The sequence below is a fragment of the Echinops telfairi genome, unplaced genomic scaffold, assembly GCF_000313985.2.
Source record: "Echinops telfairi isolate 266 unplaced genomic scaffold, ASM31398v2 ScPeMD7_3533;HRSCAF=4204_0, whole genome shotgun sequence".
Taxonomy (NCBI): Eukaryota; Metazoa; Chordata; class Mammalia; order Afrosoricida; family Tenrecidae; genus Echinops; species Echinops telfairi.
Window position 1 is genome coordinate 64,786,636 of NW_022107431.1, and position 21,653 is coordinate 64,808,288.

At 39.1% G+C, this 21,653-nt stretch overlaps 1 protein-coding gene across 1 annotated transcript in view; it reads right to left on the minus strand.

Moving 5' to 3' along the window:
- Positions 1–389: 389 nt before the first annotated feature.
- The window catches only part of MED23 (mediator complex subunit 23), a 49,432-nt gene continuing 28,168 nt past the window's right edge, over positions 390–21,653 (minus strand). Inside the window, exons 17-28 of the mRNA XM_004702230.2 lie at positions 19,888–20,012; positions 16,005–16,210; positions 15,721–15,901; positions 14,537–14,707; positions 13,881–14,097; positions 9,974–10,210; positions 8,765–8,930; positions 5,944–6,016; positions 4,744–4,958; positions 3,959–4,079; positions 3,142–3,273; positions 390–1,513 (exon numbers count right to left, since the gene is read on the minus strand). Of these exons, the coding sequence (XP_004702287.2) occupies positions 1,346–1,513; positions 3,142–3,273; positions 3,959–4,079; positions 4,744–4,958; positions 5,944–6,016; positions 8,765–8,930; positions 9,974–10,210; positions 13,881–14,097; positions 14,537–14,707; positions 15,721–15,901; positions 16,005–16,210; positions 19,888–20,012 (2,012 nt within the window). The 3' untranslated portion in view covers positions 390–1,345. The remainder of the gene's footprint in view (positions 1,514–3,141; positions 3,274–3,958; positions 4,080–4,743; positions 4,959–5,943; positions 6,017–8,764; positions 8,931–9,973; positions 10,211–13,880; positions 14,098–14,536; positions 14,708–15,720; positions 15,902–16,004; positions 16,211–19,887; positions 20,013–21,653) is intronic.

Below are 21,653 nucleotides of genomic sequence, written 5' to 3' on the forward strand. Positions count from 1 at the left end.
GGCGCCAACTGGATGGCAGCTTACGACAACTGCTGAGAGTATGTTTGGAAATAATTTTCAGCATAAAACTCTTGAAGAATTTCAAAAATATTATTAGGTGGAAAAGCTCACTGAGGATCATGGAAATGTCAAGGAGGGGTTGGATGACAAACAAAGAGTCTGCACACGAGGCTGCAAGAACACGACCAATGAAGGGGACAAAGGCCCAGGGAGAAGGTGCTTGGAAACAAGATCCTGAAGGATAGCTGTTTGAATATTCTAGTAAATTTTTAAAAATCTAATAACTCTTAACTCCAACGTCACATCATAGGCCCAACTGGGGCATGTACATCACCCCCAAAGCAGCACCGCTCGAATTTGTGATGCGGCCAGCAGACACACACTCCAGGTAAGTGTTAAGGAAGTCAGCTAGTTTATTTAACAGATTTCCACTTTTTAAAAGGTCTTCTGCAATCTTACTGGCATTCGTTTCTTCCAAAATCAACAGTACGCCTCTCAACATCTAATACACCTTAAAGAACTAAGGTGTGTACTACATTTAAAAATACATTATTAAAAATTGTCTCCGCCTGTAAACATACAAATAATTACATCATATGACAGGGGACGTTGTCAACCTAGAAGAGCAGTGAATTTATTTCTAAAAACAGAGATTAGAGAAGCAACCAGTGAAGCCTGATTTTATTTACATTTCCAGATGTTCCTTTCTTATATGGCTTCCAACTTACCTTACACAGTGAGTTAAAGTTGACAGCAAAGCAAAAAACTGCCAATCTATCTCAGCAGCAACATCAGTCCATTTATGGGGAAGGCTACAATAAAACGTTGCCATTCAAAAGAGAATACAAAACTGGGTTGCTCCTGCAGTAGAAGGAAATTTAAGAGTTCTCTATCTGGTAAAAATCCCAGACACACCCGAGGAGATTTATGTATAAATGGTTTTGTAGTAATTATGTTTTACATGTTGTGGTGTTTGTTTTTTTTTAACAAATAAAGTACTGAATCTGCTACTAAAATTAAAAATTAAAAACCAGAAAAAATAGCTAGAGTAGGAAAGATTGAGAATACCTAGGATTTGCTCAGAAATTGCTCTATGTTCCTAGTAGCTCTAATGAACTGTTATGGGTAGAAAGAACCTGTAGTTGACTTGATCTCTTAGAGACAAAAATATAGCTAAGGGGATGAAGTTAAAAGGTTTCAATAGATTCACCAGCTGAATCAAAATCAAACAACCTGAACATCACTGCTTCATCTACTGCATCACTTTGTAGCACGATCATGCTCAGATTAATAGATCTAAGTCCATATTGTTCATCTTGCTTCACCACATCAAGATGCCCTGGCCTCACTGGCTGACAGGTAGAGACCCTGGCACCTGGTTGGGCTGTGGTGCTGGAGACCCACTACTGATGGCTTGTGGAGGCACTGCAGCTGGTTCCATCTTGGTAATGTGTGTGATGAAGCGAAGACGAAGCTTTAAAGCTGGTTTTAAATTACAGATAATTTTCTCAACCTAGGGAATAAAAGCACATTAAATAATATTCTAACCAAAAGATTTCAACTTACCATTTAAATAAGTAGTTTACACGTATGCTGAGATAATGAACTGGAGAGTGGAGGACCGGGGAAGAAATTTCTATACATGTCCTTAGGAATCCCCTAAAACAACTGCTATCGCCTTCTAGGCTGACTTCTGTCTTCAATTTAACTGACAATGCAGATCCTCTCACAGCTACTGTGTTTTGAAGGCGCTCGAATAAGACAGAGTCAAGTGTCTTACTGGGAGAACTTGTCTTTAAATATCCACCGATCAGGACAGGTTGAACGAGGGGATTTTTGGAACAAACCCGTGCATGTAGGAACTGGAACCCTAGTAGCAATACCTTTTCATTTACTCTCCTATTTATACACATGTATGTCTAAATATGAATATGCATACTCTTAACAAAAATACACGAAGACGCTCCTACCCAGCCACCCCACTAGCAAGAACTATCATACGTCAAAAAGTTCAAACATACAACTAGTAGACAATTTTTAAAAATGCCATCTTCACAGAAGCATGCTATCATAAAGTTCTTTGAATAATTCACATCAGAAACATTTATCTACTAAGCTTTCTTTTTTTGCTTTGATTTACACTTGAAATTAAAACAAAATGATGTTTTACTTAAAGTACTTTAAGGAAATAAATACATCAACTGTATTCTTTTACTAAAATATTCTCTGACTTTATGCATTGTTTTATTTTTTTAAAAATTTGGAGTCAAAGTTTCTTAGGTCCAAATATAAAGAATATGCTAAATATAACATCCACGGGCTCCTGGTCACTCTCCGGCAATCTTGTTGAAGCGCAGAGCAGTCAGCATCCTCTCCTCCCAACTCTCGGTCTCCAAGGAAAGAACCCAGGTGACTAGGCTTGGTGTATCAATTTATCTCCCTTTCCCATTACAGAAAAGGAGAGCTTAAAGTATCAGTGGAAGAGGGCGCTAAACGTCCTCTCTGTTCTATGCACCTCTGTCCCTCTAACTGCCTACAGATGGGAAGACCAGGTAGCTTCAGTAGAGCTATTCCCCGTGCACCGGCTCTAGGGTGTCTCTGCACAGGCTCAGTCAGAGTGCCTCCCTTTAACTTCACCCTGGAGGCAGCACAGCCTAAGTCTAGTCTCCATATGGGCACCCTGCAAATAGTGAGGGCACGAGCTGTTCCCTAAAACTCTTTCTGAATTGTGCTTGGGCTTCTGTCCTCATGCTGTGACTGGTCCAATGTTCCCAGTGTGCCTTAACCACTGAGGGGGAAAATCAGGATTGTTTTCATTCACAACCCAACCCTTCACTGATCTTTTTAGTGATCACACCACTGTTTCTTTCTAATGGGAACACATGTCAAACTCCATGGGTCTCTATCAAAAGTTCTGCTAGAAATATAAAGGAATCTGTGTTAAAATTTTTAACAGGTTTTATGCTTTAATACTATATCCAGGACAGTATGTCGAGGCAGTTCTAATAGTGTATGATATCAACAGTCGCCTCCCAGTGAACCAAATCAGAAAAAAAACCAACACACTAAAAATCCTTCATCATGTGTTCCGAGTTTCAGAATCAAATAAAATTTAAAAATAATCAAATAAACTGAACTTACCTGCTCTTTTACACTGTCACCAGTAAACATATACTTCATATGATATAAGAAGTCACAGATGGGATCCATGTATTTTAAGTAGGCACTACACTGGTCGACATTCAGCAGCATGTCATAAAATGCTACACCAATCTGTCAAATAACAAACAAGTATGAAAATGGTAAAAAAAAAAAAATCATTTAAATGGAAGATCTGATATGCCCTGAATTTATCATTAAATCTAAAGTGCAATATAGAGTTTAATAGGGCTAAAATACAACTTCCCTTCAAAACTAACTTTCTTTTAAATTCCAGGGCCAACACATCCCCTTTTCCTAGAAACCAGAGAGTAAGCGCAGTCTCAAGGATCCTTAGGATTTGCAGCTCCTTGGTTCCATGTGATCCACAGAAATGACTCTGTCAGTTTCTCAGACTGGTGGCTGGCATGTTGCTCTCAGCAGCTAACCACACTAACAGTTCTACTTGATAGCTCAATGCTATTTCTGCTTCAGTTGCTTTTTTTCAACAACCATGTGAAGGATGCCTGACTTCAGCCATTCTCGAGATATTAGTGAATTATTCTGCACTGTAGTATTGCAAATGTATCATAATGGTCTACTCTGAAAGTCAACCTTCACGAGAGATTTTCTTATACACTACTATAGTTCATACTAAACATATTATCACAGCCTTGTTCTGTTCTCTACATTTTCTCTTAGCTCTTACTAGTTTTGCTACTAATATTCAAGAGTTGTAGTTTGAACAACACCAGGATAGAAACCTAAGTAGATTGTTTAGAATTTAATCTTATCACTAAAGACCTAAATTACAGTTTACCTCTATCATACACCGAGTTCTCTCTTGCTGAAATCTCTGTAAAAACGGCCCCACAAGATGGTACACATACAGCAACTGGAATTCAGTCTTCACTATGGGAAGAAGTACTTCAGTGAGAAATCTGAAATTTGAAAATATGTATTTAAAAAGTTGCTTGTGACTTGAAAATCAGGTTACCTGAATTTTGTCAATACAACCTGCTTTAAGTATTTGTAAAACTGAAAAAAATGTTAATGTTACTAACAAAATTTGTTAGTAAAAAACCACTTTTTTTTTAAAGTTAGTACAGTGTCATCTTTTACTGTTCTACTTTCATTTGATTGATTATTGAAGTAAGTTACTTGACATTTGGAAGCCATTTTTATCACTACTACATGAAGTAATATATCTTAAGTAAACAAAAAATAACTAGCAGTATCAGGACATTTGAATCAGGTCACTATCAAAAAATTATCCGAAAATAGGTTAATATCAGTTACTTAAAAGGCGGCAACAACAACAACAACAACAAAAGGCAACCTTTGGGATACATTCTGGAAAAAGCATGAATTTGACTACCCTGATATTGTAACAGAAAATTAGATAGCAGATTATACCTGTACATAAAAATATTTCCCCTAAATAAATAATTCTGATATGAGGTTTTTGATTAACCTACTAAATATCTACTAAAGCATTCATACTTTGAAAATTATTTTAATGAAATGAGACACATTGCTTCACATGTATATGTGATTTAAGAAACAAAACCAAGTCAAATAACTTAAGGAAATCAGGCTACTTACTTTGGAATGAGAGAAAGTTGCCCAATGCTAGAATGGTGCCACACAGCATGTGCGAGGGCTAACGTATAGCTGCAGTTCATCTCCGAGTAGGACTGATGGCACGCAGTGAAATCGAAGAGGCGGAAAGGATAGCCCACCCATTCTGTTTCCGAAGTGAGGCTGGGACTGCTGAGAACACTTACAATTCGATCGTGAAGGACAATCCAATATGGCTCCTTGAAAAGCAGAGGAAAACCTGCTGACAAGTATCACTTACCCAGTAATCAACCCCACAGCCTAAAAATGTAGCACTTTCTCTGCCATTCAAGTTCCCTACTAATCCAGCTGTGACTTTGTGGACAAAGCAGCTGTGAAGTCGCTAACAAGCTAGGGAAAAGTAGCTGTGAGTAAGAGACTCCGCACTTGCATCTATCGAGTTTATAGACAAGTGGTTGACATTTATATAAATCAGTTTCAGTAATATTTTGTAGATAGATGGTCTTATATATACATATATAATTAATAAATACATATTTTAGAGGTATGTAAAAAAAACAGTCATTCACAGGGCTGAATAATCAAACAAGTTTAGGGAGTACAGTAGTGAAATTACAAGATATTTCAGTAGATAAACCAACAAGTTAAATTTCATTTTTAAATTAACATTGGAACAAAACCAGCTTGATGAGTGCAGAATTGACCTGCCACTAAGGAGAGATGGTTTTCCTACATCAAACCACAGATGTTCAGGAGTATACTGAATTAGATGGTGCCCCCGACCCAAGAGGAGGAGGAGTTAGGCAGGCCCTATGCTGGTAATGTAGATCTACAGGTACGGAGAGAAGGAAAAAGCATTCTAGCATTTGTCTTCTTCGTAAGCATATAAGTACTGGAAACATGTCTCAGTAGGCATTTGCATGAGCAAGCGCTCTAAATGGCCAAAGATTTCACCAGATTATGATGTGAAAACTATTATTAGAGAGGAAAGGTGGGACCAGATGATGTAGGAACCTAGAAGGCAGTCATGCATGTTTACATTTAATGCAGAACGACAAGATATTAAGCACTCTAGATTTGACATAACATGAAAGGCTTTAAAAAATATGAAACATTCATTAAGCTATATGACATAAAAAGGCATGCTATTTGCATCTTGTTCTTTCTGCCTATAGAACACATTTGCATTTGATTACTAAGTACAGATTCCAATTATTAACTCACTGGTAGTGCAGTAATGATCAATCCAATTGCATTCATCCACGCTGTAATGTTCTCTCTTGGTACTAAAGGCTGACTATAATTGAAGAGAAAAGAATAAAAATATAAAATACTTAAGACATTATATATGGTTCGTCATGGATTATATTTTGATATATTACATAATTTAGGGGTTTGACAACTGATCTACTTCAGTTTTTAAAAAAAAGGATTTATGTTAAATAAAGTCAATATACCAAGCTCAGTATGATATGTTTGCATATACTTATGCATCCACATGTGCTATCGTTAGGTGATGTTGAGTTGATGCTTGACTCACAGTGAGCCTGTGTTCGACTCACAGGGGTGACAGGACTCTTTTTACTGGGGTTCCTAAGCTGTAATTTTTATGGAAGCAGAGTGCAGGTTTTTGAACTGCCAACCTTTCAGTTAGCAGCTGACAGTCTAATTGGTGTAGTCAGGGATCCTCTACATACGTATATGTATATATTATATACTATGGTTGTACTCTTTAACAAGAGTTGCCAGGCCGAGATGACTATTTTCACTTCCTCAAACATTAACTCCTACATTCTGCTGATCTTTACAAGAGGAATCTTGTCTTTAGTGATAAATTACAGTTTGAGGTATGCCATGCATATTTCAAACCCAACAGTCATCCCTGGTGAACAGGTTTTAGCAGAGCTTCCGGACTAAGGGCAGACTAGGAAGAAGGAAGAGGTGGTTCACCTCTGAGGGATTAGTTTCTGAAACCTTATGAATAGCAGTGAATCAACAGCAGGTGAGTGCTGGAATTTGAGTCCTTCAGTGGAAAAGCAATCAAATACAACTGAGGAAGAGCTAACTCCTCAAAGCAGAAATGGCCTTAATGATGTGGACAGCATAAAGCTCTCAGGAACTCCATTGGTTGAAGGAGCACAATTCAAAATGAGTAGAAAAGGTTGCACACTCATTAATAATCAGAATGTGAACTGTAAATTGCATGAATCTAGGAAGCACTCACTCGTCAAGGCAGAGATATTTGGAAGACAGCTACCTGACCATTCAACTGCAAGAGATGCATACCTTTTGTCCATTCCAAAGAAAGATGACCCAATAGAATGGGTAAATTATTGAACAATATATCACATGCAAATAAAATTTTGCTGAAGATAATTAAAAATAGTTGCAACAGTCAATCAATAGAGGGCTGTCAGAAATTCAAATAAGATTCAGATGAGGACTTGGAACTAGAGATATCAATACTGACTTCAGTTGGCTCTCGGCTGAAAGTAGAGAATATCAGAAAGATAAAGATCTTCACTTGTGTTTTACTGACTATGCAAAAGCAGTGGACTATGCACATCATAAAAGAACTATGGATAACATTGAGGAGAATGCACATCATAAAAAAACTATGGATAACATTGAGAGAACACAATACTTCATTGTGCTCATACAGAACTTGTACATAGACCAAGAGTCGTCTGAACAGAACAAGGAAATAATGCATGGTGTAAAATCGCGAATGGCTGGGTCAACATTGTCTCCTTTCATTACAGTCATTCTGTATGCTGAGAACATAATCCTAGAAGCTGGGCTATCTGAAGAATGCCCTTATCAGGAATGGAGGAAAGCTCATTAACAACCTGTAACACACAAATGACACAGCTCTGCTTGTTGAAAGAGAAGACTTAAAGCACTTGCTGATGAAGATCAAAGACCAGAGCAGCGGTTCTCAACCTGTGGGTCACGACCCCTTTGGGTGTCAAACGGCCCTTTCACAGGGGTCGCCCAATTCATAACAGTAGAAAAATTAGTTATGAAGTAGCAACAAAAATGTTATGGTTGGGGGTCACCACCACATGAGGAACTGTACTAAAGGGTCACAGCATGAGGAAGGTTGAGAACCACTGCTCTAGAGCCTTCAGCTTGGATTACAATTCATTGTAAACAAGACAAAAATCCTCACAACTGGATCAGTACACAACATCATGGTAAGCAGATAAAAGACTGAAGTGATCAGAATTTACATTTCCTTGGATCCACAATCAACGTTCACGAAAGCAGTAGTCAAGAATCAAAGGACGTATTGCATTGGGCAAATCTGTTGCATAACCCTTCTTTAAAGTGTTAAAGAACAAAGACGTCTTCTTGAGGACTAAGGCATGCCAGCCCCAAGCTGTGGTATTTTAATCGCCTTATCTCCAAATGCCCGTGAATACTGGACAGTGAACACGGACGACTGTAGAAGAACTGATGTATCTGATTTATGCTGGTGGCAAGACTATTCAGAGTACCAAGGATTGTCGAAGAACAAACACATTTGTCTTGAGGAAATACATCCAGAATGTTCCGTAGAAGTATGAAGAGTGAGCCTCTGTCTTCCATACTTTTGGCATATTATCAGGAAATAACTTGGGAAAGAACTTCAACTTAGTAGAGAGTGAGCGAAACGAGAAGGCCTGAAATGAGATGCACTGACACCGTGGCTTCAACAGGAGAATCCAAAAGAGTAACTGTGAGGAAGACACGGGATTGGGCAATATTTCATTCTGTTGAACATAGGGTTGCTATAAGTCAGAGCCAGCTCAACCACAGCTAAGAACAACAGTGATGTTAACATTTTTAAATGTTTTATCAGACAACTAACAAAGAACACAGATGGGAATAAGTCTCCTGACTGTCCAGGGCTCATTCCATTACACCGGTCTCACCAAGTCTAGAACCAGAGGGCAGCTACTATGCAATGCACATCAGCCTGGGAGAGCAGCAGGTCTATATAGAATGACTGTTCTCTGTACAACCAACTAATGAATACCATTTCATGAAACCGGACACATACCTTTTCAGGACGACATTTAGTAGGGCATTCCCAACATCGTTGCCTGAAACAGCCAAGGCCATGAGCTCCACACAGGTCACATGCAGAGCATGGGCAGCTGGGTTGGGAAACTCATTGAATCTCCAGTCACAGTTGGGAAAAGGGCCAGGAGATTTGCCAGCCATAGGTGCAGACAGTTAGTTAAAGGAATAACTTTTTTGAGATTAAGGATTAATGAGTAGGGTGTGACATAGTTTCTCAAATAGTTCACCTGTAAGTATCTGATAAGATTATAGATTTGTCTGTTATGAGCACCAAAGAAGTGACTTACCTATGGTCAGAGACTGTAAGAGATGGATTAATATAATTCAAATCTAACTAAGCTTGAACTGACTGAAGTGGTTTGACGGCAACGTCATGATCAATCACAGGTTTAAAATGATTAGTATCAAAGGGGCCTTGATAACCATGACATTATAAGATCTACAGATGCTTCCTCAGACTTTTCTCTTAATGGTCACGGGAAGTTAATAAGAAAACTACTTCATAATGAGCAATCTTTACAGCTCAGTAAATTTCTTTATCCAGTAAATAATAGTATGGCAAACAGGCAAGTGTTTATAACACGAAACATGAAGTCAAAAACGAAGAAACATTATGTCTTTATAGTAACATTTTTCATGAAAATGTGAAATGAAGTTTCTTACTATCTCAAATATATAAACAAAAAACAAACTTATTACCAGTGAGTCCTTCCAATTCATAGAGATCCTATAAGACAGAAACTCCTGTGGGTTTCTACGGCTGTACTCTTTATGGAGCAGAAAGCCTCGTCTTTCATAAGCAAAGCAGCTGGTGGTTTCAAACTGGTGACCTTGCAGTTAGCAGCCCAATACATAACCCACTATGCCACCATGGGTCCTAATACTTATATTAAAAAGAGAAACAAAAAGGGGAATTTATTTAAAACAATTAGAACGAATTTAAATCAGTAAGATATTTAACACGTGCTAAATATATCCAAGAAGTTAATTCTTTACATATAAATTTTAATGGAGTGAATTTTAGTCTATGTGGCAGGATGTTTCAACACCTTTACAGAAGTAAAACTAAGAATAATCTTTAAAAAAAGTAAAGTCTTCGAATCTACAAAAATATTATTAGCTTAAAAAGAAACTTGTCAAAAATCAAAATACAGTATTTCTGGCAAGTACGGGGGAAAAAGGATATTATCTACTAGTCTGCCAATCAATCTGCAATAGTAGGAGTCATCTGGGATCCAAGGGTTGTCTTCTCGGGCATTCATTGCACTCTTGAGGTAAGTGTCACTTAGGCACCAGCCCTGTGGTCTGTTGTCCTTGAGGGAGCCGATGATGGCATGGACCAGCTTCCGTTTGAGAAAGGCGCGATCTCTCAGGTGCATTTCATAATAATGCAGCGTATTATAGAGATAAGTCACTGGGCGATCTGCCAAGAAGAAAACAACTCGTCACCAAGTTTATCCCAGTACTGACAACTGTGAAAAAACAAATCCTCCCTTTGTAAGGCTGCCACAGAGGCTCAGAAGGTTAGAAAACTAGTCCATATGCTGGCTAATTGTAAACTTTGACTGCTTTTATCTTCAGACAAGGCCGAACGCTCCTCACAGTGCACACAGAGGTGCAGTTCACATTTCAAAAGGATGTCCATCATAGCCTTTGAGCTAGCAACTCCACTACTGGAATGCTACCTTTCACGAATGACGTATATGCAAGGAATGGCACTGCACCTTTGTTTAAACTCGCAAAAGATTAGAAGCAACTACAATGGTCAAGGCCAGGATTGGTTCAGCAAATTACACTATGAATAAGGCAGCTCTTTAGGCAAGCATATAAAATGGGTATATCAACTTCAACACGTTATTAAAGTTAGAAAACCCCAGGAACAGAACACAAAGGGGGCTTAAACAGTTTGTGGAAAAATTCTGTTACCTTTTAATTCCACTTTTTCGTAAAGCTTTTGAAGCTCTTTTGTAAAATATGAACATTTTATTTGCAAAAAAACAAAACAAAACCAAAAGCCAAATTAAGATGATCTCAGGAGGGACATGGGAGAAACTGGTGTGCAGACAGTGGTGAGCAGGACAGGAACAGGACCGGGTTCCTTGTCACTGGGGATGTGCTTTATTTAATCCAAAAGAGGATTTTAAAATTGTTAAATCGGAAAGCCCATTTAAACTTCATATCTGTTCAATAGTATCAAGACCCTATTCATGGCATAGCTATTTGCCAAATTGGTTGAAAACTAAGTCCACACAAAAAACTAACAAGGATGTTTATAGCACCTTTGTTCCCAACTGCCCAGAATTGGAAGCAACCAAAATACTCCAGTAAGTGAAAGGATACGGTGTGCTCCATCTATACAAAGGAGTAGGGAGTATTACGCAGTGATTAAAAAAAAAAAATCTCCAATCAAGCAATGAAAGACATGGAGGAATCATAAATCAATAATTTGGAATCAACTTGATGGCAGTTGAGTTTTTAATGTGACAGAAAGCAGTCTGAAAATGCTACACATTATAGGACATTTAGAAAAGGCAAAATTATAGAGACAATAAGAACAAAATCAATCATAGGAAGTGTTTGAGAAAAAGGCAACATAGGTAGAGGATGGGATTTTTAGGACAGTAAAATTATTTCGTGTGATGCTGTCATGTTTAATATGCATAGAACTGCATACCAAGGAGGGGGGGCCTCATGTGGAGACTGCAGTTAACAGTATTGGCTCATCGACTATAACAAATATACACACTAATGCATGAAGTTAATGACAGGTGAAGCTGTATGCATTGAGGAGAAGAGGTTATGGGAACTCTACTTTCTGTAAACCTAAACTTCCCTAAAAATTAAAACCTATTGAAAAATAAAATACGAAATAAGCCACCCTTATCTAGGAAGACAAAACTGCAGATACGGGCTGAAAGTACGAACTGCCCAGCACACATTATCTTTGTCCCCTGGTGGCCGCTTCATGACTTCCACCCCTTTTCACGGACTTTCGGCCTTTTTCCTTTCTTCTCCCAGTTCCCATGTCTTTGACTGAAAGTTGTCTGGGATTTTCCTTCTTCTGAACGTTCCCCCATAATCAGTCAATGAAGTCATCCCTCTTTCCTTGTCCATTTGTCCTGTATGAGAGCTTAAAACTCTGAGCACTGAGTTTGAAGAAGGTTTTCATTCACTGTGGACTCAAAATCCATTTGTGAGTTTCCACATAAATTTAGCTCTCCCAGCATTTGTTCTATTATCAGTGTGAACAGCTTTGCCGTCAGGCAGAGAGCATTTTAAGAGTGGATTTTCTGTCACATTCCCAAACAGGTTTGGGGAGAAGCAACACAGCCTTAGTGGAGAGTGGGGTGCTAGAATCTTATGGTCATACGTCACTTCTTGACTGCCTTGGTCCAAACGTAAAACCACACTCACTGACATCGAGCAGATTCTAATTCACAGTGACCTTAGAGAGAAGGATACAACTGCCCCCTGTAAGTTTCTAAGAGCGTAGCATTATAGGAGTAGAAAGTCCTGTCTTCCTCCTGCAGAGTGGATGGTGAACAGTGGTTTCAAACTGCTGGCCTTGCAGTTATCAGCCCACCACGTAACTGCCACCAGGGGTCCTTGACTGCTTTGGTCAGCAGGCCCTGAACCACTCTTGAAAGGTCTTCTGGCCAACATCACATACATGTGTGAATCAGGGTCCCACTCCTGCTTCTGTGGTCCCACCTATAATTGCAATGTCACTTTTATGACTGTTCCTTTTTAAGTCTCGAATCTCTGCCAAGCCTCAGAGGCCATCATGATGCTGTGCTAATGGTTTCCCTCATCTGGATGACATGTCTGATTGTCTTGTCTTTTCCTCTTTGAGACTTAGTAAATTATATTTAAGATTCGGGGTCTCTTTTGTACCCTAAAACAGTCCTTCCATTTTCATATCCAATGATCTTATGTGATAACTTCCAGTTGACTTCTCATTATCCGCAGTTTATCAAATAAAAGCTTTCCAACTTAGCCTCCAAGGGGATCTACAGTCAAGTACAATATCCCTTTCTCAGACTTATTTCTAGAACTAACTCTGTCACAACATTTTAATTCAGCCCATCAAGGCAATGACTCTTTAAATGTGTCATTTTTTGACCTCCATGATTTTTCCAAATGACTTAGTCTGCCTACTAAGATTTAGTCTCCTTTTGGCTTAAACAAATCACATATATCACAGTTCAAATCTACCCCACCAGACCCATGTTGTTCACAGTACCATTAGTCTGTTCCAGACGCATACTTCCTCCTATATTCATTTGGGAAATAATCACACACTAACCATGGCAAGACCTCATCTCATGTGTTTTGGATATGTTATCAGGAAGAGATCAGACCGTGAAGTAGTATATATTGCTTGGGAAAGTGGAGGGTCAGTAAAAACTAGGAAGACCTTTGATGAGATAGACTGACAGTTAGTTGCACCCATGGGCTCAAACATAGCAACAACTGATAATATGGTCCATCACTGGGCAGTGTTTCTTTTTGCTGTGCGTAAGGCTGCTATGAGCCAAACTGACTGGATGGCATCTCACAAGAACTACAAGTCCTTTTGGTACCACAGTTCAAAGAGCTTAGCTATTCATGGTTCAAAGAGCTTAGCTTAGTTGGTTCAAAGTGGTTTCATGGAAGGGAAATCTACCCTGTAAAGATGATAGCCCTCCCCCCAAAAAAATGAGAGCCCAGAAAATTCTATAGGGCACTTCTATTCTGCCACCTGGGTAGCTATGAGTTGAACTACACTTTATGGCACCCAACAACAGCATCATGTGAATGAAGGCATCGCTTACATATCACTTCCCTTGGCTATTTCATATTTTTTGCTGTGCTCTATTTATTCAGGCTTATGTTATGAATTTTACACTTCCTTGTGAGTCATAATCTACTAGGTAGCAAGTAGCAACAATATTTTATACTTTATGGTATCATCCCCATCACTTACTGTCAAAATAGTCAGATTAAAAAAAACAACAAGTAAAACCTTTAGTACCACCTGTTTATGCTCAGTATCCTTTCAGTAATTATTAAGTTGTTAGATTAAATTAAAATAAATAAATAAATAAGCTCACCATGAAATTTATACAAGCCTCCTAAGTGATCCAGTAGCGTTTCCAGTGATTTGGATACTGGAAGCAACTCTAAAAATCTGTGGATTACTATATCAAATACTGGAAGGAATCGGAGACACACATTTCCAAAATAGATGGGCAGATAGGGGGACTGGATCTGGACAGGAGGGTCAACCTGCTCTGCCAGGCCCTCAAAATACAGCTTCTCCGGATACTTCTGTGGAAATGAAGAGATGGCAAACGTTTAAGGCATCCTTTTCTTTTTTCTGCAAGAACACAATAAACCTGAAAACACTGTTCATAAATTTATTTTCTATAAGGTAGCACTTTAAATTATGCTTTCTTAGATTTTAATTCACTTTGTGTTACAAGCACCCCTCTCTAATGAAACGGCAGTTTCCATTTACTCTTCGCATCAGAGAAACTAGAACCTTGAGGAAGTTGGGTGAGCTTGTTCACCTTTATGTGGGGGCTTCAAAAACTTGTGGAAAAATTCCAGTAACTTTTAATTCCATTTTCCTACCAACGTTTTGAAGTCCCCTCATATACAGGCCAGAGAGAAAGTAGGGGAACCACAAAAAACACACCTCAGTCAATTAGGCAAAAAGCATAGCATGCCGTCAGCCGGCTTAGGTGAAGCCTAAACCAGAGCGTACCTTGTGGTAATTCATGTGCTTTGTGTGCCAGTCATTCTGCAGCCAGTGCTCGGGGGAGTTCTCCTTCACAAAGTCACTGACTCGGTTTCTGAAATCATTTGGCTTGAGTAACAGCAACTGGATGATGAAGTAACACACCTGGGCCTCGTTTCCCTCGTGACTGCGCATGGCCTTGGAGGAAAGAAAATCATATGGAAGCGCCCAACCTTTGCCAAAGCATAGCGCAGGCTCTTCTCTGCCATTACACGGTAAAATCTCACTGCCACCTTCTTTTGTGTCCAGTCTACCCCAAGCCCACTGTGTGGCATTCCCCGAACATATCTCGCTCTTTCTTGCTTGTTTTCCGCCCTCACCATTCCTTCTGCCTGGAATGGTCATCTTTCTTGTTTTGAAATCTAACCTGTCCTTCACCTTCCATTTGTTACACAGAAAGATGTGCGCTCTCACAAACACCTGGTAGTGTTTTCCTCACTGCTTTATCTTATTCTTTCATTTTTAGGGGCTTATGGATTTATTTCCTCTCCTGGATTAGAATCATTTTTATATTTATGCGGCACAACTAAGACATTAACTGACAAAGTCACTCCATCTATCACCACAATAGTTTTAAAAAATATGCCAGGTCAATGTCTTGAAATGTTGTCTAAAAGAGACATCAGAGTGAGGAGAGGAAAGGTTTGAGGGCTATCAGGAGGCTATGAGAAATGGTCAGGTTAGGATTATGGTTACCAAAGTGAACAAAAATGGTTATGTTGACACTACTGCCTGCCAAGAGCCTTTCAGAATCACTTCAAAAGCCTAACTGCTCACACGTTCAAGGTCTGTCTTACCTGTGGCACAGAACATAGCAGATATTTGGTATTCACTGAATAAAGGAACAAAGAAACGGGGGATTCTCTAGTTTCTCAGATAGCAATGCTTCTCACTGACGTGGATTCATAATGACCCACAAGGACAGGGCCAAACTGCTCCTGTGGGTTCCTAAGACTGTTAATTCGCACAGAGTTAATTCCCATCACTCTCCTGCTGAGTGACGGGTGGCTTTGAAATGCAGCAGCCCAACACATAACCCACCACGCCACCAGGGCTCCCGACCAATGCATTAAATCTTTATAAGCAGTATTAACACATCAGCACAAAGCCTATCAGAAAAAGAATGAGCTTTGAAAGGCATTTCTTCTTACCAGGCAGAGAATCAACCTGTCCAACGTAACAATGTTGTACTTCCAGACCATGTCATTCAGAATCTCAATGCATTTGTTGAGTTGCTGACCCCCAGCTGATGTAGAGAACTCATAGACCAGGAAATCCGCAAATGTTCTCACATGAGCTACCAAGGCCCTAGCTCCAATTCTCTCTAATACTCTGAATGGCAGAAAGAAAAGAAAAAACGAAAGGAAGAAATTCTATTGCTGCATGGAAATAACAGTTTACCAGAAAGAATTCAGATCTAAGCTTCTTGACGCACCTGTAGCCAATCTGATTGATGTGGTCTGTTTCCAAAAGCATTTTCCAGAGAAGACAGAGAAAGAGAGGAGGAGAGACTTTCACAGAGAAGTGAGTGATGATGTCATTTTCAGTGCTCATGGACTTCCACTTCCTGTACTCCTCCTCCACATTCTTTTTCAGGTTGAAACGGCTTTCCTGAGGTACATTGTTCTGTTTGAAGAAGGCCTAAAAGGAAGACCAGCTGCTTATCTCAACGGTTTAATCAGAAAAAGTGCACTATACACGGAATTAGGACACAGTTCCATTCCTTGCTCTGCCGCTCATAAACTGTGTTACCATGAAAAGTCAGTCATCTCAGAAGATGCGGCTAAATTATTTCCAAGATTCCTTTCCCTACCTGACCTAAAAAGAAGTTCCAAGTCAACTCTTCTATCAAACTGTTGAACGTTTGCTAATGTAACCAGCTCTTTAAGAAAGGAGCACCGTTGGAGCTATCAGATAGCACTGTACTTGCTAACAGCAAGGTGGGTAGTTCAAACCCACCAGATCCTCTGGAACAGATGAGGCTGTCCCTCTAAACATTTACAAAGCCACCGAAATTGTATATATTCACTCTGAATAGGAGCCAACTGGATGGCAGTGGGATACGGGGAAATCCACTATCAGTAGTTCTCTGGTCCCCAGTCCAGTGGTATCATTGCTACCTGGCATTTGTTAAAAATGCAAATGATCAAACTCCACTCCCGACCCAAAGAAGCAGTAGCTCTAAGAAGTACAGCAGCCTGTACTTCAACAAATCATCCAGGCAATTCTGATGTGCATAATTTTTTTTTAAGTAATAACCAATCCCAAATTAAACACAATGCGTGTGCTTACATAAAGTTTCTGCCTCTGACCAGCTGGCAATGGCCCCGGGGCTCCATTGTAGTAATAACTGTCATGGAGTCGATTCTGACAGGTAGAGCTGCCCTCTGGGTTTCTACTAACTCAGTAGAAAGCCTGATCGTTCTCCCACAGAGAAGCTATGCATGTAAACTGCCAAAAGCACTGCTTTTGAGCTGTGCTTTTGAAGCTGGTGATTAGCAGCTCAACATATAAGCACAGCACCACCAGGGCTCCTTTTGATCCCATATAGTTCTTAAAAAATCATAATGCTCAAGGAAAATATGTTTTCTTATTTAAGCTAAACTACTGTTCGTTTCTAAGAAGACTTGGGATATTTTTGGTTTAAGGGTTAAAGATTATTTCAGGGCCACAGGTTCAAAAGTAACACCGACTTTGACATCTCCCAAAAGTCTGAAGTACATGGATACTTGAAATCCTGTTCCGCCTTTCCCCCCTTTTGATCAGGCTCTTACTGTGGAATGGATCAAAATGTTCCATGGTAGCAGTTGTACACCATCTAGTTCTGGTTGCATAGCAAAGGGAGGAGCTGTTCATGGAGACAATTATTCACACCTTCCAAAGCCGCCTCCTTTTCCTGACTGTACTTCCCCTACTGCTCCAATGAACAGAGGAGGCCAGTGCTTACGACTTTGTTGGCCACTTACTTGAAAGCTTTGGAGACTCATTGAATTAGGGGTTGAACAGAAGCTGTAAGCCTGTTATCTGGCCAATTAACAGGGATATCTCATGAAATCATGACCTTAAACTTCCAGGCAAGAAATGTCCTTGTTAGGTTGCTAAATAGGGAGCTTTCGCGGCTCTTCTTCTTCTTCCTTTTTCTGGTCATTGGGGCTGCTGCCAATGTATCACACAACTTTTGCCAATTCAACTTCTTACAAGTGCTGGCTTATTAACAGCACCCACAGTGATTGGTCTTGCATCCCTTCTCCTAAATCAATGTGATTTTCCCGGCCCTATTCTAAGGAAAAACTCAAATTGGCTGCTATCGAATCCATTCCAACTCATAATAACCACATAGGACCGGGTAGAACTGCTCCCATGGGTTTCCTAGACTGTAACTCTTTATGGAAGTAGAAAGCCCATCTTTCTCCCAGGAGCAGCTGGTGGTTTTAAACTGATGACCTTGCTATTAGCAGCTCAAGGTATATTCATTAAGCCATCAGGGCTAATCCCTTCAAATCTCCTCCCTGCCTCCCCCTAATCATTACTGAGCTTTGAATTTTTCACATTTGCCTTTTCTTGTCTTTGTAAGTGAGGTCATGCAATCTTTGTTCTTTTGGCAATATAGGTCCTTCGTGGATTGAATTAATTAACTCAGCATGATGTCTGCAAGCTCATCCTTATTGAAGCATGCATCAATACTTCATTTCTCCCATTAACTGGGTATTTCATTATACATATGAGGGGGATCAACAAGAAATACCCCACTATTGTTCTATCCCATTTTCCAATGAACTTTTAGAAATCCCTCATATGTAACAAACATTGTCAACTACTCATCTGCTGATGGGAATTGCGGTGGCTTCCACCCTTGGCTATTGCGAATCCAAAAGAGCTGCAATCAACATTAGTGTACAAATCTCTGCTTTCAAGTATTTGGGGGTACATACTTTATGTGGATCTGCTGGGTCATGTACTTAAAACAACAACAAACACAAACTCACTGCCACTGAGTCGACTCCGACTCCCCGGGTTTGAACACCCAATCGTCACAGCAGCAGAAAGTATCATCTTTCTCCTGCAGAGCTGCAGACGGGTTTGAACCACAAAGCAACACCGAACCCACCAGTCCTCCTCAGGGTCACACTGTTTATCACAATGGCCGTACCAGTTGCATTTCCACCAACAATGAAAAATGCTCCAATTTCTCCACATCCCTGCCACCATTTCTTATCGTATCCTTTTCATCTTAGCCATCCTCAACTCATTGTCCTTAAGTCAGTCTGATTCATAGCTACTCCCCAGGGCAGGATAAAACCACCCCTCCTCCCTGAAGGGTTGAGCTTATATATCTTTCTAAGAGTAGGAAGCCTCATCTTTCTCCTGTGGAGAAGCTAGTTGTTTCTAACAGCTGACCTTGTAGCTAGCAAACTAATGCATAGCCCACTCCACACCATGAGCGTTTCTCCACCCTTGTAGAAGAAATGGAATCTTATCGTGATCTTGATATGTGTCTGGCTGATGGCAGGAAGCATCTTTCCATGTTTGGTAGCCACCAGATTGTTCTCTTCGTTGGAATGTCTGTTCATGTCTTTGATCATTTTATGACTGGGTTATTTTTCTTTTCTTGTTAAGCTGTTGGATTTGTATATTACACAGAGTACTCAGGTTATGCACAGAACTGTTCTCTGAGTTGAATTTGTAGGTAATCAAAACAGGTGCATTCAGTTCTTATTTAGCCTACTTTAGCACAAGAAATGGCTAAAGACTTGTCAATGATTTAAAAGCTGCACGTGCAGTGTACGTGATTGTGATAAAGAATTTATTAGGGATTGGAGTTGTCTAGTCTTTATTTTGTTTGTTTGATATTCTTCCTTAGGCAATAAGGTAAATTATATTTTTCTTTCTCTATATTACAAATAACCAAGTTTATACGGTCTTTGTCTCAATGTAACACAGATTATGCTAGAAATGATTTCCTTCATTATTTACAAATGTTATATGTAAGGACACGTTATTTGCAGAGGCATACTATTTGTGGAAAATATGGTAAATTGGTTTTCTTCCCATCTCAGTTCTATCATAGAACAAGCTTTTCAGGTAACGTGTAAGGCTCTAAATATCAGAAAGCTATTTTCTATTATATGAAACTATAATAATTAAATATTCAGAAACAAAGTTGGACAAGAAATAACTCAAAAGATAGGAAAGTAACTATTATATTTAAAACAGAAGAAACCAATGCAAATTTTGTTTTATATATCACTAAAACGTATTCTGTAGAATGGAAAGGAGGAACTCATCTGCATTCCATAAACAATTCAAGATCAAATTACCTGTAGTGGGGCTGGAAAACAGCTAAGGGTATGTGAAGCCCAATTATGGGGAGTAAAACTCATGATGGTCTGAAGTATGTCTTTACACCAAGTCCCCTGAATTGAATCAGAGCCTGTAAAAAAATCTATAAAAACAGAAAAACAGATTTACTTTAGATGTAAGGGATCATACCTACAATTTGTAAAAGCTATCGGAGCAAAAATCACAAAACAAATTAGGTACACTCAAAGGAATATCACTGGTGCGTGCTAGAGAGGTCAATTCCACTCGAGACCTCCAACTTTATGAGTGATGGAATGATCATAGGTGTAAATATGCACAGTTAATGAAAAGGTGATAAAAGACATTTAGAGTCTTACTCCTTTTTTTTGCTGATACAGGTCCACCAGGATTGCTCATTTACATCATTTACTAAGACTTGATTGAGGTAAGGGAATAGAATTACGAGAGTCAATGTCTTTTCTGGAGTTCAAAAGTACCACAGTAATCACACAACTATAGACTATAGCAAAAATGTAACTCTGAATTAAAGAAGTGTATGTAGATAGCTAGGCAAAATTTTATGGAGGTGAAACTAGGTAGTTAACAGAAATAGATTTGAAGTTACTAAATTCAACAATTGATTTGAAAAAGAACTCTCAAGGGATGGTCTACGGACTTCTGGGTGTCCTCAGGATTCCCCTAAGAAAGAGGACAGTAAGATCAAAGCTATTTAAATAATAATCCTCAGATGTTATTAGAATGTTTACTACATTGATGTGCAGTGAGTGTACAAAAGCAATGGTGGGTTAAGATGCCCTCAGCACTGCCCTCAGCTGGCACTACACTATACAGTCACTGTATGCTCCGTTGTCTACTCTCTCAATGCAGGGCTGAGAGGACGTTTCATTTAAAGAATGTCTTTGCTGAGGTAGTAAAAACGATTAAATCTCAACCCTTGAGCACAATTTTTTGTATTATTTGGTGTGATAAAATGAGAAGCAGGCACAGAACATTTCAGTGTACCTGCGCATTTGTGTACTTCTTTAAGTTGTACAGTGTACTGACTACTTTTCTCACAGAATTTCAATTTTACTTGAAAAGACACGGACAGAAAAGTAGTTTTTCATAGACTTGCTTAGTTAGGGAATAGTGAAAGAGTTTGTGAAAATTAACCAAGTGAGTCTATTACTTCAAAGAAAACAAAGAATGGCATCTGTTACCAATGATCAAATTTGAACTTTCATGTGAAAATTAGAAGCTTAGAAAATTGGTAGCCATGAGATTGACAGCTTTTAAAAACTTAAGAGGCTTTCTAAGTAAAATTTGTAGTGATATTTAAAAATCCAAGTTTCTTACACAATGAAATATGTAAACATTTGCCAAGTTATCTAACTCATGGAATACATATTTTCCAAACGTCCCACCTATATAGAATCATCGCACACAGATATAAACAAACCCACTGAACATACTACAGACTGGTAGGATTTAATGTAATAGCCCAAAAAGTTCATTGTGAGGGTTTCAGATTCCACATTGTAACTTTAAGAAACTATGACTTGTCTAATTTTGGTGCAATATCAAAAAATACAACTATATGAAAAGACCACTAAAATAGCCTTTTTCCAACATCCTATGCATATAAAGCTATATTTTCTTTATTTCCTTCAACTAGAACAATACATTGCAAACAGACTAAGTGCAGATGCAGAGATGAGAATGCAATTATCATCTACGAAGTCAGGCATTAAAGGCAGATGCAAACACAAAAAGCAATGGCACT